Here is a 15,260-nt window from a genome sequence, read left to right as displayed (position 1 = left end):
TGGGGCCAGTCCCCTTTTTTTATACTAAAAAGGGGCCCACCTCCCCCGGGAACTTTAAACGCATAACGGGGGTAAAGATTTCAGTCTGGTTTGTAGGGTTTTGACCTGGTTTTAAAGTTTTTTTTGGGGGATGGGCGGGGCCCCCGGGGGATTGGCCTGGTGGTTTGAGGGGTCCAAAATTTGGTTTTTTGAATTTTGGGGATAGGCGGTACCCATTTTATTTATTTAAAAATGGGCCACCTCCCCCGGGGAAATTTAAATCGAAAAACGGGGGAAAAAGTTTTTCCCAAATTTTTAATTTTACCTGGTTTCAGTTTTTTGGGGAGGGGGCGTGGCCCCGGGGAGTGGTTTTAAAGTGGTTTGAGGGGTTAAAAAACTTGGTTTTTTGAGGGTTTTGGGGTTGGGGAAGTACCCTTTTTTTATATAAAAAGGGGCCCCCCTACCCCGGCACAAATGCTTACGGGGGAAAAGGTTCTAAGCCCTGGATTTTAGGGAAATTTGCCGGGGTTTTTCAGCTATTTTGGGATGGGCGGGGCCCCCTGGGAGTGGTTTTGAGGGGTTTTGGGGCCCAAAACCCTTGGGGGTTTTTAGTGTTGGGTTTGGGATAGGCAGTCCCAAATTTTTTATACAAAAAAAATTTTAAATTTTGGGCCACTACCCCGGAAAAATAAATCCCCTCCCGGGGGAAAAAGATTTTCAATCTTGTTTTTTCCCCCTTTTAAATTTAAGCTTTTTATTTTGGGAAATGGGCGTGGCCCCTGGGGGGTGGCCTGGTGGGGGTTTTTGAGGGGTCAAAATTTTGGGTTTATGAGGGTTTTTGGGGATAGGAGTAACCCATTTTTTATATTTTTAAACAGGGGCCACCTCCCCCGGGAAACCCATAAATCGCCCCTTACGGGGGTAAGGGGGAAGTTTTTCCAATTTAAATTTTTACCTGGATTTTCAGCTATTTTAGGAGGGGCTTTCCCCCTGGGGGGCCCCTTGGTGGGTTGAGAGGCGAAACTTGGTTTTTAGAGGGTTTTGGGGTTAGGAAGTACCCATTTTTTTATCTAAAATTGGCCCCCACCTACCCCGGAACATAAATCGATGGGGGAAAAGTTTTTCAATCTTGATTTTTACCGGGATTTCAGCTTTTTTTAGGATGGGGGGGCCCCCGGGGAGTGGCCTTTGAGTGGGTCGAGGGGTCGAAACTTGGTTTTTATGATGGTTTGGGTTGGGCCCGGGTACCCATTTTTATACAAAAAACCTGGGCCCCCCTCCCCCGGGGGAAATTTAAAATCGCTTTGGGGGTGAAGATTTTTGGGGTTTCGGGGTTTTTTTTTTTTTTGGGGTTTGCCCTGGATTTCAGCTCTATTTTTGGGATGAGCGTGGCCCCTGGGAGTGGCCTGAGTGGTTTGAGAGGTCAAAACTTGGTTTTATGATGGTTTTGGGATAGGCAGTACCCATTTTTATACTAAATATGGGCCACCTACCCCGGAACATAAATCGCTACGGGGGTCAAGATTCTCAGTCTGATTTGTATGGGATTTGACCTGGATTTCAGCTATTTTGGGATGGGCGAGGCCCCTGGGAGTGGCCAGAGTGGTTTGAGAGGTCAAAACTTGGTTTTTATGATGGTTTGGGATAGGCAGTACCATTTTTATACTAGAAACATGGGCCACCTACCCGGAACAAAATCGCATACGGGGGGTAAAGATTTTCAATCTTGATTTTACCTGGATTTCAGCTATTTTAGGATGGGCGTGGCCCCTGGGAGTGGCCTGAGTGGTTTGAGAGGTCCAAACTTGGTTTTTATGATGGTTTGGGATAGGCCAGTACCCATTTTTATACTAAAATATGGGCACCACCCTACCCCCCGGACATAAATCGCCATACGGGGGTAAAGATTCTCAGTCTGGATTTGTATGGGAATTGACCTGGATTTCAGCTATTTTGGGATGGGCGTGGGCCCTGGGGAGTGGCCTGAGTGGTTTGAGAGGTCCAAACTTGGTTTTATGATGGTTTGGGATAGGCAGTACCCATTTTTATACTAAAATATGGGCCACCTACCCCGGCACATAAATCGCATACGGGGGGTAAAGATTTTCAATCTTGATTTTACCTGGATTTCAGCTATTTTAGGATGGGCGTGCCCCTGGGAGTGGCCTGAGTGGGTTGAGAGGTCGAAACCTTGGATTTTATGATGGTTTGGGATAGGCAGTACCCATTATCTATACTAAAACATGGGCACCTACCCGGAACATAAATCGCATACGGGGGTAAAGATGTTCAATCTTGATTTTACCTGGATTTCAGCTATTTTAGGATGGGCGTGGCCCCCTGGGAGTGCCTGAGTGGGTTGAGAGGTCGAAACTTGGTTTTTATGATGGTTTGGGATAGGCAGTACCATTTTTATACTAAAACATGGGCCACCTACCCCGGAACATAAATCGCATACGGGGGTGAAGATTCTCAGTCTGGATTTGTATGGGATTTGACCTGGATTTCAGCATTTTGGGATGGGCGTGGCCCCTGGGAGTGGCCTGAGTGGTTTGAGAGGTCAAAACTTGGTTTTTATGATGGTTCGGATAGGCAGTACCCATTTTTATACTAAAATATGGGCCACCCTACCCCGGAACATAAATCGCATACGGGGGTCAAGATTCTCAGTCTGGATTTGTATGGGATTTGACCTGGATTTCAGCTATTTTGGGATGGGCGTGGCCCCTGGGAGTGGCCTGAGTGGTTTGAGAGGTCAAAACTTGGTTTTTATGATGGTTTGGGATAGGCAGTACCCATTTTTATACTAAAACAATGGGCCACCTACCCCGGAACATAAATCGCATACGGGGGTAAAGATTTTCAATCCTTAATTTTACCTGGATTTCAGCTATTTTGGATGGGCGTGGCCACCTGGGAGTGGCCTGAGTGGTTTGAGAGGTCAAAACTTGGTTTTTATGATGGTTTGGGATAGGCAGTACCCATTTTTATACTAAAACATGGGCCCACCTACCGGAACATAAATCGCTTACGGGGGTAAAGATTCTCAGTCTGGATTTGTATGGGATTTGACCTGGATTTCAGCTATTTTGGGATGGGCGTGGCCCCTGGGAGTGGCCTGAGTGGTTTGAGAGGTCCAAACTTGGTTTTTATGATGGTTTGGGATAGGCAGTACCCATTTTTATACTAAAATATGGGCCACCTACCCGGAACATAAATCGCATACGGGGGTAAAGATTTTTCAATCTTGATTTTACCTGGATTTCAGCTATTTTAGGATGGGCGTGGCCCCTGGAGTGGCCCTGAAGTGGGTTGAGAGGTCGAAACTTGGTTTTTATGATGGTTTGGGATAGGCAGTACCCATTTTTATACTAAAACCTGGGCCACCTACCCCGGAACATAAATCGCATACGGGGTAAAGATTTTCAATCTTGATTTTACCTGGATTTCAGCTATTTTAGGATGGGCGTGGCCCCTGGGAGTGGCCTGAGTGGGTTGAGAGGTCGAAACTTGGTTTTTATGATGGTTTGGGATAGGCAGTACCCATTTTTATACTAAAACATGGGCCTCCTACCCCGGAACATAAATCGCATACGCGGGGGTGAAGATCTCAGTCTGGATTTGTATGGGATTTGACCTGGATTTCAGCTATTTTGGGATGGGCGTGGCCCTGGAGTGGCCTGAGTGGTTTGATAGGTCAAAACTTGGTTTTTATGATGGTTCGGGATAGGCAGTACCCATTATTATACTAAAATATGGGCCACCTACCCCGGAACATAAATCGCATACGGGGGTCAAGATTCTCAGTCTGGATTTGTATGGGATTTGACCTGGATTTCAGCTATTTTGGGATGGGGCGTGGCCCTGGGAGTGGCCTGAGTGGTTTGAGAGGTCAAAACTAGGTTTTTATGATGGTTTGGGTAGGCAGTACCCATTTTTATACTAAAACATGGGCCACCTACCCCGAACATAAATCGCATACGGGGGTAAAGATTTTCAATCTTGATTATTACCTGGATTTCAGCTATTTTGGGATGGGCGTGGCCCCTGGGAGTGGCCTGAGTGGTTTGAGAGGTCAAAACTTGGTTTTTATGATGTTTGGGCTAGGCAGTACCCATTTTTATACTAAAACATGGGCACCTACCCCGGAACATAAATCGCATACGGGGGTAAAGATTTTAAAGTCTTGATTTGTATGGGATTTGACCTGGATTTCATCTATTTTGGGATGGGCGTGGCCCCTGGGAGTGGCCTAGTGGTTTGAGAGGTCCAAACTTGGTTTTTATGATGGTTTGGGATAGGCAGTACCCATTTTTATACTAAAATATGGGCCACCTACCCCGGAACATAAATCGCATACGGGGGTCAAGATTTTCAATCTTGATTTTACCTGGATTTCAGCTATTTTAGGATGGGCGTGGCCCCTGGGAGTGGCCTGAGTGGGTTGAGAGGTCGAAACTTGGTTTTTATGATGGTTTGGGATAGGCAGTACCCATTTTTATACTAAAACATGGGCCACCTACCCCGGAACATAAATCGCATACGGGGGTAAAGATTTTCAATCTTGATTTTACCTGGATTTCAGCTATTTTAGGATGGGCGTGGCCCCTGGGAGTGGCCTGAGTGGGTTGAGAGGTCGAAACTTGGTTTTTATGATGGTTTGGGATAGGCAGTACCCATTTTTATACTAAAACATGGGCCACCTACCCCGGAACATAAATCGCATACGGGGGTGAAGATTCTCAGTCTGGATTTGTATGGGATTTGACCTGGATTTCAGCTATTTTGGGATGGGCGTGGCCCCTGGGAGTGGCCTGAGTGGTTTGAGAGGTCAAAACTTGGTTTTTATGATGGTTCGGGATAGGCAGTACCCATTTTTATACTAAAATATGGGCCACCTACCCCGGAACATAAATCGCATACGGGGGTCAAGATTCTCAGTCTGGATTTGTATGGGATTTGACCTGGATTTCAGCTATTTTGGGATGGGCGTGGCCCCTGGGAGTGGCCTGAGTGGTTTGAGAGGTCAAAACTTGGTTTTTATGATGGTTTGGGATAGGCAGTACCCATTTTTATACTAAAACATGGGCCACCTACCCCGGAACATAAATCGCATACGGGGGTAAAGATTTTCAATCTTGATTTTACCTGGATTTCAGCTATTTTGGGATGGGCGTGGCCCCTGGGAGTGGCCTGAGTGGTTTGAGAGGTCAAAACTTGGTTTTTATGATGGTTTGGGATAGGCAGTACCCATTTTTATACTAAAACATGGGCCACCTACCCCGGAACATAAATCGCATACGGGGGTAAAGATTCTCAGTCTGGATTTGTATGGGATTTGACCTGGATTTCAGCTATTTTGGGATGGGCGTGGCCCCTGGGAGTGGCCTGAGTGGTTTGAGAGGTCCAAACTTGGTTTTTATGATGGTTTGGGATAGGCAGTACCCATTTTTATACTAAAATATGGGCCACCTACCCCGGAACATAAATCGCATACGGGGGTCAAGATTCTCAGTCTGGATTTGTATGGGATTTGACCTGGATTTCAGCTATTTTGGGATGGGCGTGGCCCCTGGGAGTGGCCTGAGTGGTTTGAGAGGTCAAAACTTGGTTTTTATGATGGTTTGGGATAGGCAGTACCCATTTTTATACTAAAACATGGGCCACCTACCCCGGAACATAAATCGCATACGGGGGTAAAGATTTTCAATCTTGATTTGACCTGGATTTCAGATATTTTGGGATGGGCGTGGCCCCTGGGAGTGGCCCGAGTGGGTTAGGAGGTCGAAACTTGATTTTTATGATGGTTTGGGGACAGGTACTAACTATTTAAACCCCTAAACCTGTTCCAAATACCCCGGAACACAAATCGCATACAGGGGTGAAATCGCATACAAATCGCATACACAAATCAAGGAAACGTGCTCTCACATGATAGCTGATAAGTAAGGTTGATCACTATAAAAGGTACCCGCCAGGAAGCGTAGAAGTTCGATAGTGTTGAGGAAAGTCTTCGTAGAATCTAGAATCATGCCAATACAATGCTGAAATGATAGAAATTTAGATCATAGTACTGTCATTAAAAGGCAACTTTGATGGGTCGACTGTCAGCTTTATTTTGACAAAGGAAAGATCGAAAAGTCTTCCAAATTTCTTTCTGTACGGGACCGTTCACACATTACGCAATCACTTTTTGGCCAATCCCCCCTCCCCCCTCCGTAATCAGTTTTACACATAGCTATTGTGTCAAAGTTATACCAGCGTAATCATTCGGAAAATCCCCTCCCTCTCCGTTGATTCAGTAATATGTGAACGACCCCTAGGCGATAATTTTCGTATGTGGTATGGACGGTGTTTCCAAAAAACCAGTCTGAGAGTCTGCTTCTGATTTAATCATGAGATAATAAGCAGTTCAATTTCATTACGAGGGTTTAGGAACGCTCAAGCCATTCCTTTGCCGTTCAGCTAATCCAATGTTGAACGTATCACAACAAGTTCCGATAGGTGGTGTGTAGGCCCAGCATTACCGAATTCAGAGATTCGATAAATTAAATCATCTAGCCGTCACATGATTGAGTTTTAAGTACGCGCACATTACGCGCATCAATTACAGCGCATGCGCGGCTCTAGTGCTACACGAAAATGTAATAGCGCGCTACGTGAACGACACTGAAAACAAGTGAAGAAGCCAAGATTGTCACAAAATACCTGCAATGTACTGATATGTGCAGCATAAGCTTTGTTGCTGACTAAGGTCCTGATGTTATCCATTGCTTTTCCAGCTTCACTTGTCAGGTTATGCCTCGAGCTGTTTGTCCGCAACGATCCGTCCTTGTTTATCTAGATATTTCAGCGTTAATACCTAATAATTGGGAACAATAAAAACGTCACATCTTGAACCAATTAAAACATCAATAAGACCATTCAATGTTTATAAATAGATTTACCTGATGTAAAACATATGTGGCGAAAATCCTAGTAGTCAGTCTGAATTCTAAACTGTATTTTGACTTCTTGCCAAACCAATTGGTGAAAAGCCCGCCAGTTTCTCTGTCTTCGGCCAACTTCAACATTGTTGTCGGCAGTTGCTTTATTATAGAGCTAATTGCTGATGACCTGTGGAAATGGTAGTTGCTTTGTTTTTATTCAGATATATATGATACTGACGAAGAGTAATTCAATTATGATAATTTGGTCAGAATGTTTAAAATGAGACACTAGACAAATATAAGATTAAAACTTTAATAAGATGAGCAATAATTTGATTGTTCTAAACACCACTGTACGAAATCTTTTAGAATACGAAAAAATGCCGAACCGACAATATGATACATTTGAAAAAATGAAATGAAACGAAAATACAACTGTAATACTGAATATAAAACAGCGGGTTTCCAATGCTGTATTATAATTTATATGTGATAATGCGTGCAGTGAACCTTACCGAATGCCGTTTTCATGCAGCGACATCATGATCTCGAATATTTTAAACCAAAGTAGGAGCATTTTTTGTTCTTCTTTTGGTTTGGGTTGTATACGAGATGAACAGTCTATCAACATGGCTACAGCTGAATAACTACCGTCTACATCTTCCGACCTGGAAATGATAATTGCAAATAATTTAAATATCTTTGTTTATCTTTTATTTGACTTATGTTTACAAATGTAAAGAGAACAATAAAATACACCAAACCACGCACTCTGAAATCATTAAACTCAACATATTGGATCAGGTAGATAATCATCCCTAAAACTTACTGAAAATGTCCTGAAGTTGAATACACGCATCCCACAAGCAACTAACTTTCCAAACCATGCAGTGAACTGTTTTTATAAAATTTCAAACAAATACCCCAAATATTTCTCTCAACAACCACACCCACATAACGTGTACACTCACAGTGCAAGAAGGTGGGTAGTATAAAGGTAGATATTAAGAGGACAGCTCTCCTGAACACTGTGGTTTATAAAGTTATCGTAGGTCATGTCAGAGATCAGGAACCGTTCATGTAGTGTGGTCCAGCTAACGCTGAGCACAGGGAAACTACTCTCACAGTGGGTGAAGTAGCTTTCTATCAGGACCTGCAGTGGGAATTGTAATAATAAATATTTTTAATATTTTTAATAATTACTATATTTCCTGTATACTGTCTGTTGTAAATTTCTTAAAGTTATTGAGTTCGAACACATGATTAACTTTCTTTCGGAAATTTAATTTTTAAAGACTCAATTCTATCACTAATCAAGACTCTCTCCTGACAGTGAATCAATGATTAACGAACATATTAACATAGTATAATAGCCTGTCAAACATACCTCGCATACCACCGCCTGCATCTTGACATTGTGAACAGTACAAGTAAGGACTGATAAGTAGTACAAGCTGAGTTGAGAGAAAGAGAAACCCTCTTTTATACTGCCGTGCATCTTCAGGGCTGATTCTATCTTCCTGCAGAGGGGGTTGGAGTAATTAATCAATTAATTGTGTAAATCTTGTAATACATAAACAATAGTCCTATCAAATAGGATGCAGGAGCTGGGACGTACACCTACTTTAATTGGTGAAGAAGTGAGATGTATTTAGTCACAAAGAGCGCTGATCAGGATTAAATACGAAGGGAAATTAAATAACTCTTTGACTTTATAAAGCTGTCTAGAGAGATGGATCATGATGTTGGTTTGGTCAGCTCAAACAAGCTCCCTACACATCATTGTTCAAACTCTGCAATAACTCAATAAGCAATTACAAAACATAGTCGTTAGTTTTAGAGCGCTATAGTAGTTTTAGTCTGTTACACTGATAATGTGAGACATGTTATTATATAGCCTTTTTAGTCTGGTTTAAACTGTGTTGGAATATTTAATATCAATGAGATCAAGTGTACGTATTGTGTCAGGTCTAAAATATACATAGCCATTAGCCAAATTATGCATGGTTATAAAGTACGGGTTATTGGCTGATCTAGCGTATATTACCAAGGGAAATAGATAAAATATTGAACAGTGAACTTCAAAGAAATGTTTTTAAATAACAGTACCCAGAATTGTACGTGATGTGGTAGTAATTGATTATAGTTTAAGGGAGACACCGAGTAATCACCGAGTAATCACCGAATAATCACGCATTCTGTCTCAGACTGGGACACAGAATATTTCTAACTTTTGTTTTAACTCAGAATGGAACTGAACGTTTCTAACTTTTGTTTTAACTCTATAAATAGACACGCTCAGTATTGAAGATAAGAGTATGTAAAACTAAGTGGTACGAATGTAATGTGTAAAACCAATCTGAGTAGCTGGAACTGCCTGGTATCTGGCTAAGAACAGTTCAACAATAGGTAAAGATTGAAAAGCTTGGCGATTTGCCAGTTGCAGTGCACAATAAACTAGGGGATAGAGAGAAACAGAGAGAGAGGGAGGGAGGGGGCAACTTACTTGACTGCAAGAGAGTGAGTGTTCATATCACAAGGAGTAGTATTGAACAGCCTAAATAACTCTCCCCCCAACTCTGAGATGTGAAGTTCAGTGCAGCCAGTGTAAAATACTTGCTCCACGTTGTACAACAGTGATTGTACTAACGTTTCAGCGTACTGTGGGACAAGATTGGTTGTTAGAATGTTATTACCTATGATAATATGTTATTACTTATAATATGTATATACAATAAATAGTGACGTATTCTGCTTCCACCCCCTTTTACCTTCTCAATTCCAAAATATACCGAATGCCCAGAAGCAAAAACCCAAGAACTTTAAAGAAGGAAATTATATAAAATATAAAAACCTGAGCGTTAGATATCTTAGTGATGATATTGACCACGTGACGGAAGTATGTGATCTGTTTAACGTAGCTCACCCCCTGTTGACTAAACCTACATAGCACCCCCATAAACTGTATCAAGTGACCAGTACTGGTAACTGGCTGGATGAACTGGCTGCGCTGCACTGTTGTGTCTATACGGGACATTATTGAGCTGAACCTGAGGAACAGGGAGGTCTGGTTACTATATTGGTTACTATATTGCATTGGTTACTTTAAATACTGTTTTGGTTATTGTATTAGTCACCCAATCGGTAACTATATAAATATTGGTTAATATACAATATACTATGTTAACCCCAGCTCAGATTTCAATTGGTTGGCAACGAACAAAAAAAGTGTGGTGATATCGGACAACAGAAGATATTTCAGTTCTAAACTAGATTACTAAGCGCAAGTATCAATTAATATCTCCAAAGGACACGTCATCACTAAGATACGCAATTAAACAACAAACCCCTCATCAGAGACTAGACTCAGATCTAGAGACTTGAACTGCCGGAAGAGTCCGGTAAACTCCTGTCCGAACTGCTGGAATATGTCCTGGTTCAGAGCGAATGTTATCAGGACATCCACCAGCATGTCAAAGGCGTGGGACTCTTTCTTCAGCTCACCTACCACTGTCTGCCAGTTTACCTGGGAGGGGAATGTGTCTTACATAAAGATGACGTCATGATGATGGAGGATAATGTTTAATTGACGAATGTTATGAGATGTTTGTAAAACACAAGAAAATATTATGTTACTTGAGTCTAACACAAGGAAATATTCTGTTACCTGAGTCATGACGAATATGACGAAGCTGATGTTCTTCCTGTTGTTCCGCACACACTTCAATAGAGAATGTAGTATTTCCAGAGTCGGTACAAACTTGTTCCACGGCAGGGTCTTGAAATGCTCGTAGTATATTTCTATAATACTGCCAGGGACTATGGGATGTCCTAGTATGTCCATGTAGTACCTGTGATAATAAGAATATTAAAAATTTAATTTGCTGGTTTTCAAATTGCTGACGTTAATCAGGATTATCATTATATGAATAGAGATGATCGAGTGTAGAGATTTTAGGGAATACTAAATAGTACAGTAAAATCCTGTTTTACAGTACAGTTTGAGGAAAAGGAAAATGGTACAGTAAATCGGGGTATTTCAGTATGGGATACACCCAAAGTTGCTTTACAACGTCGTATTGTATCGAGACAGTAGCATTAGACATTTGATCATCCATAATGAATGAGAGAGTACAATCTAAGGGACACCTTCTTGGAAAGATTCTCACTTGTTAACCTCGGCTCTCTAACATCTTATCCCTTTCCTTCCTATCACAGTATCACATAATCATAACCAATATTGGTCTTGTTTTAGCTTCGCAAGTTCGCAGGAAGGCAGAGATGATAAGTTGCTAGTCTCTAGATTGAATTTTTAGTAACTCACTTAAAGACTTAACTAATAATTATATTAAAAGTGATAAATTATGGAAATTTAAAAGCTATTTTATTAATCACTCACCACCAGAATCTATTGAGAAGAGGTGTAACGTCAGTGATAAGCTCGTTCATTAGATTTAACATTGAGGTGAACGTGGTCAACATCTCCCCCGCCGACTGGGTTAAAATATTATTATTACTTTATTAGAAATACTTGTAACAATACAATATAATATATAATATTTATGACGTGTTAATTCTAGAGATAGAGATATAAAATTTTTACGTACAGATTAAAAAACATATAATAGAATCATGTCGTTAACTAATTATTAACAAATAAAGCTACTTATTAGTAACTAATTAGTAACTAATTAGTAACTAATTAGTAACTAATTAGTAACTAATTAGTAACTATTTAGTAACTAAGCAGTCAGCTACCTCTGTGTGAGACTCGGACCAAGGTAGACAAGCCTCCTCGTATACTAGTATCCAAGGAGCAAACACAGTGCAGGTTATCATGAATATACACGCTGCTTGTTCTTCTGTCGGGGCTGGGAATGATGAGGAGTTAGTAAGTTAGAACCAGGTTTACCAGGTAAACCTGGTTAACTGGTTAACCTGGTAAACCTGGTAACCTGGTAACCTGGTAAACCTGGTTTAAGTCTCAATAAATACACATGTATTACTGGTTAGGAGGGTCCTAATTACTGGTTAGGAGGGCTGTACTGCCAGTACTGCCAGTACAGCAGCTAATACACTGCCAGTACAGCAGCCACACTGCTAGCAGACAGTTCTAAATTGTATTGACAAGGATTGAGACAAATTTCAAATTAAGAACTGGTAGACATTCGGGTAATTAACATGACGTTATTGATCATCATCGGATCATACATATTAAGATTAGATCTTTATACTGGTATTGGTATTTACTAGCGGTCTTGTGAGCTAGCATTGCAAGCAGCATGCAGTAAGAATGGACAGTCTGAACTCTGACATGAGTCAAGATATTTATATTGTATGATCCTACAGTGTAGGTCAGCAATTTCTCACCCTAAAGAGAAAGTAGTCATGCAAAGAGTTCAATAATATTCTAGAAATAAAGGTTTTCCGGTAGCTTATTTCAGCATTTGCATTCAAGAAGTTATTATGAAATTCCGGTACATTCCGATGTGCATGGCAGGGTAACTAACAAGTTCTGGTTCTAGATGTTGCGCCCTTTATTTGAAAAGAAGCAATCTTCGGGTTCAACGGATGTGAGGGTCTTGATCGTTGGTAGCCTGGATTTGAAAATATGTTCGTGAAATTCTTTTCATTACTTGAAATATTGAAATATTCTACAATTTATACATACATATTAGCGTTGATACAAGTTAAAACAATCTAAGTTCAGAATTTTGTTATCTTATAAAACATTTTCTGCATTTCAACCTCGCTCAGATACAATATAATAAAGCTAAGCTGTGTATAGATATAATATATCTGCGTCCTGCGATATCACTATCAATCCAAACTCGCCAGTCCCATGACATTTAGAATACATATATATTATTACTATGGAGATATCATAATAATATTAATTTTATGCTGTATCAATATACATACAAGTCCCATGACACACATTATTATATAATATTCACTTTCAAGTACACGTTGTGACTTCTCAGGCACATATTTCTTATTCCTACAGCCGATAAGAAGTGGCAGGTAGGATAAGAAGTGTCACGTACGGACGGAATGCTTGCCAAGTTCCTTTACTCGCAATCAGCGTGCTGAACATGGCGTGACGTATCTTCGTATGCTTGTAATAAACAGTAATCAAGTACCGGGTTAATTTTATAACACGAGCAAAAAGTTAGGTTACACATGCAACAGCACACGTCGCGTGATGCATCAGCAAATATCATTATAAACGGGAAAATTTAATATATGGAAGACATTTATCACCTTAATAACACCAGAATGTGTGTGTGTGTGTGTCTGTCTGTCTGTCTGTCCGTGTGTAATTTCCGGTCGGTTATACAAAAAAAAACGGTAAGAGTTACGGGACTGATTTTTTCGGTATAGTGTGGACAAAACTCTGATGAAGCCCATAGGAAATTTTTTTAAAAATCGGCCGGCGGTAAGTGGTTTAATTGATGGTTTTGTACCACAAATGTTACATAAAATTGCTTGAGCAGAACGGCAAGAGTAACGGGACTTGCTCTCTCTCTCTCTCATTACTGTGTAATATGTTATAGCTGCATTTAAGTAGTGTCATAATTGGATTAGCCCGGAAGACTCGCTGTAATGTTATACCTTAAGCTTATTAGGGGAGGGGGGACTGTTAGTGTTTGGGGTCTGTTTGGACTGCAGAGAGAGAGAGAGAGAGAGAGTTCATACGACAATGGTATGCGTGTTTTCAAATATAATATGCGGGTGTGGTGCGGAGTTAACAAGGGTTAATTTCTATAACGATTTAAATAAAAATAGAAAGCGGTTCAAGACGGGAGTGATGAGGTGTAATACTCGGTGTTCAGACCTTATGATCATGGAGTGTGGTGCCTCATGGCTAATAATGACTTAATTATCCACAAGAAATAACTGATTATGAGATTATTGTTTAAGAAACTATTGGGTCACCTAATGCGGGTTTTGACTCAGCGGGTAATTACTCCTACCCTTTTTAACTGCGGCAGTGAAATCCCGGCCGTAGGCCGGGTTACACTAGTTATTTGATAAAGAGATCTCATCATCCCTACCGATAAAAATATTTGCTGATTTATAGCTGTCCCAATCATAAAAATTTCCGATAACCAGATAAAATATCGAGATAAATATGCAATGAAATTCAGATAAGATATAATCGAGATAAACATAGTACGATAAAATAGTTGACATACCTAAATAACTGGCTTTGTTAATGTAAACAGCGCACATAACCCTGAATAGTTTTATCAGATTGTCAGTGTAATTGCTCCAGTGTGTGTAGAGATCGTGTTCTACTGCTGTCAGTATACTCTTCTTGAACTGAGATGACATTTTAAATTAATTTTATAATTAAGTTAATTAAGTTAATTTTACAATTAATAATAAATTTTAATTATATAATGATATTATTCAATGGCACAATGTAAAATAAGTTTTATTACAGTGTGTTTTGGCGGCACACACTGGCAGCTACTACAGATCGGTATGTGGTTATTATTGAGACTTTTCTAATGTTGACATTCCTTGCTGACTGACCATCTACTTTACAGTTTACAGGTGTATGTGTCAACATTTACAGGATAGTGAGCTCGTGAAATATTCAGCTTTATCAAGAGATTTATTTATTGTAAATTGTTAGATCTACGAAGCTGTGCCATGTATTTTGTAACATAATGTTGAGAACTAGCCGCCGTGCGTTGGTAGTTACAATGAACCGTCCCGTCTAAAATATAGAGCAATTAAAAAGCAATTAATTAATTAAAGCAATTTAAAGTACAAACTTGTAGGAAGTATTTAGAGAGCTCGTAGAGGATCCTGTGACATGTATTGAGAGTCAACACCTCCTGTGCGTGCTCTGTCTCCAGCAGCTCTGGAACAGTAAGGAGTGTTACAGTGGTACAGTGTTACAGTGTTACGGTGTAACAGTGTTACATTGTTACAGTGTAGCGATGTATGGATGGTGCAGTTGTAAGAATCACATTCCAGCAATATTTAGTCTCTATAGGTCCTTGAGGTCGGATCATATTATTGCTGAACAAGATATCTAGAAATAAGCATTTGCATTACTTGTACTTCGTATGTTGATATACTTGAATTTATTAATATATTATAATGTAAATATCTACTACTAAAATAGAGAGCAACAATAAGTTAAATTTAATAACCATACGTACCTAGCAGCGCAGTGTAACTGCAAACGAGACACATATCTACCCAAGACAAAGCCATCCACCTAATTTCACCATTGATTGCCCGAATCCAATCTAAGCCATCACGGATAACTCATTACAGTAGGTCATGATTGCAGGATGTACAGACCAGCATCTAGAACTAACGTTACAACTC

General features: G+C 40.4%; 2 protein-coding genes across 4 annotated transcripts in view; one reads left to right on the top strand and one right to left on the bottom strand.

Annotated features, from left to right (window-relative positions):
• LOC134819580 (uncharacterized) overlaps positions 1 to 15,260 on the top strand; it is a 776,807-nt gene that overhangs the window by 293,838 nt on the left and 467,709 nt on the right. The gene's annotated exons all lie outside the window — the stretch shown is intronic.
• Positions 1 to 15,260, bottom strand: part of LOC134819572 (ectopic P granules protein 5 homolog) — a 63,693-nt gene that overhangs the window by 8,526 nt on the left and 39,907 nt on the right. Inside the window, exons 25-39 of one of the 2 annotated variants that reach the window (XM_063829580.1) lie at positions 14,696 to 14,784; positions 14,108 to 14,234; positions 12,419 to 12,505; positions 11,667 to 11,779; positions 11,308 to 11,402; positions 10,576 to 10,759; positions 10,256 to 10,434; positions 9,763 to 9,958; positions 9,415 to 9,569; positions 8,296 to 8,428; positions 7,880 to 8,061; positions 7,424 to 7,576; positions 6,927 to 7,095; positions 6,688 to 6,819; positions 5,917 to 6,023 (exon numbers count right to left, since the gene is read on the bottom strand). In XM_063829580.1, the coding sequence (XP_063685650.1) occupies positions 5,917 to 6,023; positions 6,688 to 6,819; positions 6,927 to 7,095; positions 7,424 to 7,576; positions 7,880 to 8,061; positions 8,296 to 8,428; positions 9,415 to 9,569; positions 9,763 to 9,958; positions 10,256 to 10,434; positions 10,576 to 10,759; positions 11,308 to 11,402; positions 11,667 to 11,779; positions 12,419 to 12,505; positions 14,108 to 14,234; positions 14,696 to 14,784 (2,101 nt within the window). The remainder of the gene's footprint in view (positions 1 to 5,916; positions 6,024 to 6,687; positions 6,820 to 6,926; positions 7,096 to 7,423; positions 7,577 to 7,879; positions 8,062 to 8,295; positions 8,429 to 9,414; positions 9,570 to 9,762; positions 9,959 to 10,255; positions 10,435 to 10,575; positions 10,760 to 11,307; positions 11,403 to 11,666; positions 11,780 to 12,418; positions 12,506 to 14,107; positions 14,235 to 14,695; positions 14,785 to 15,260) is intronic. The other variant, XM_063829581.1, reaches the window with a different exon arrangement.

Source organism: Bolinopsis microptera, chromosome 8, assembly GCF_026151205.1.
Source record: "Bolinopsis microptera isolate Bmic1 chromosome 8, MBARI_Bmic_1.0, whole genome shotgun sequence".
NCBI lineage: Eukaryota > Metazoa > Ctenophora > Tentaculata > Lobata > Bolinopsidae > Bolinopsis > Bolinopsis microptera.
The sequence above is the reverse complement of the archived record's forward strand: the minus strand, read 5'-3'. Positions and strand labels throughout refer to the sequence as shown.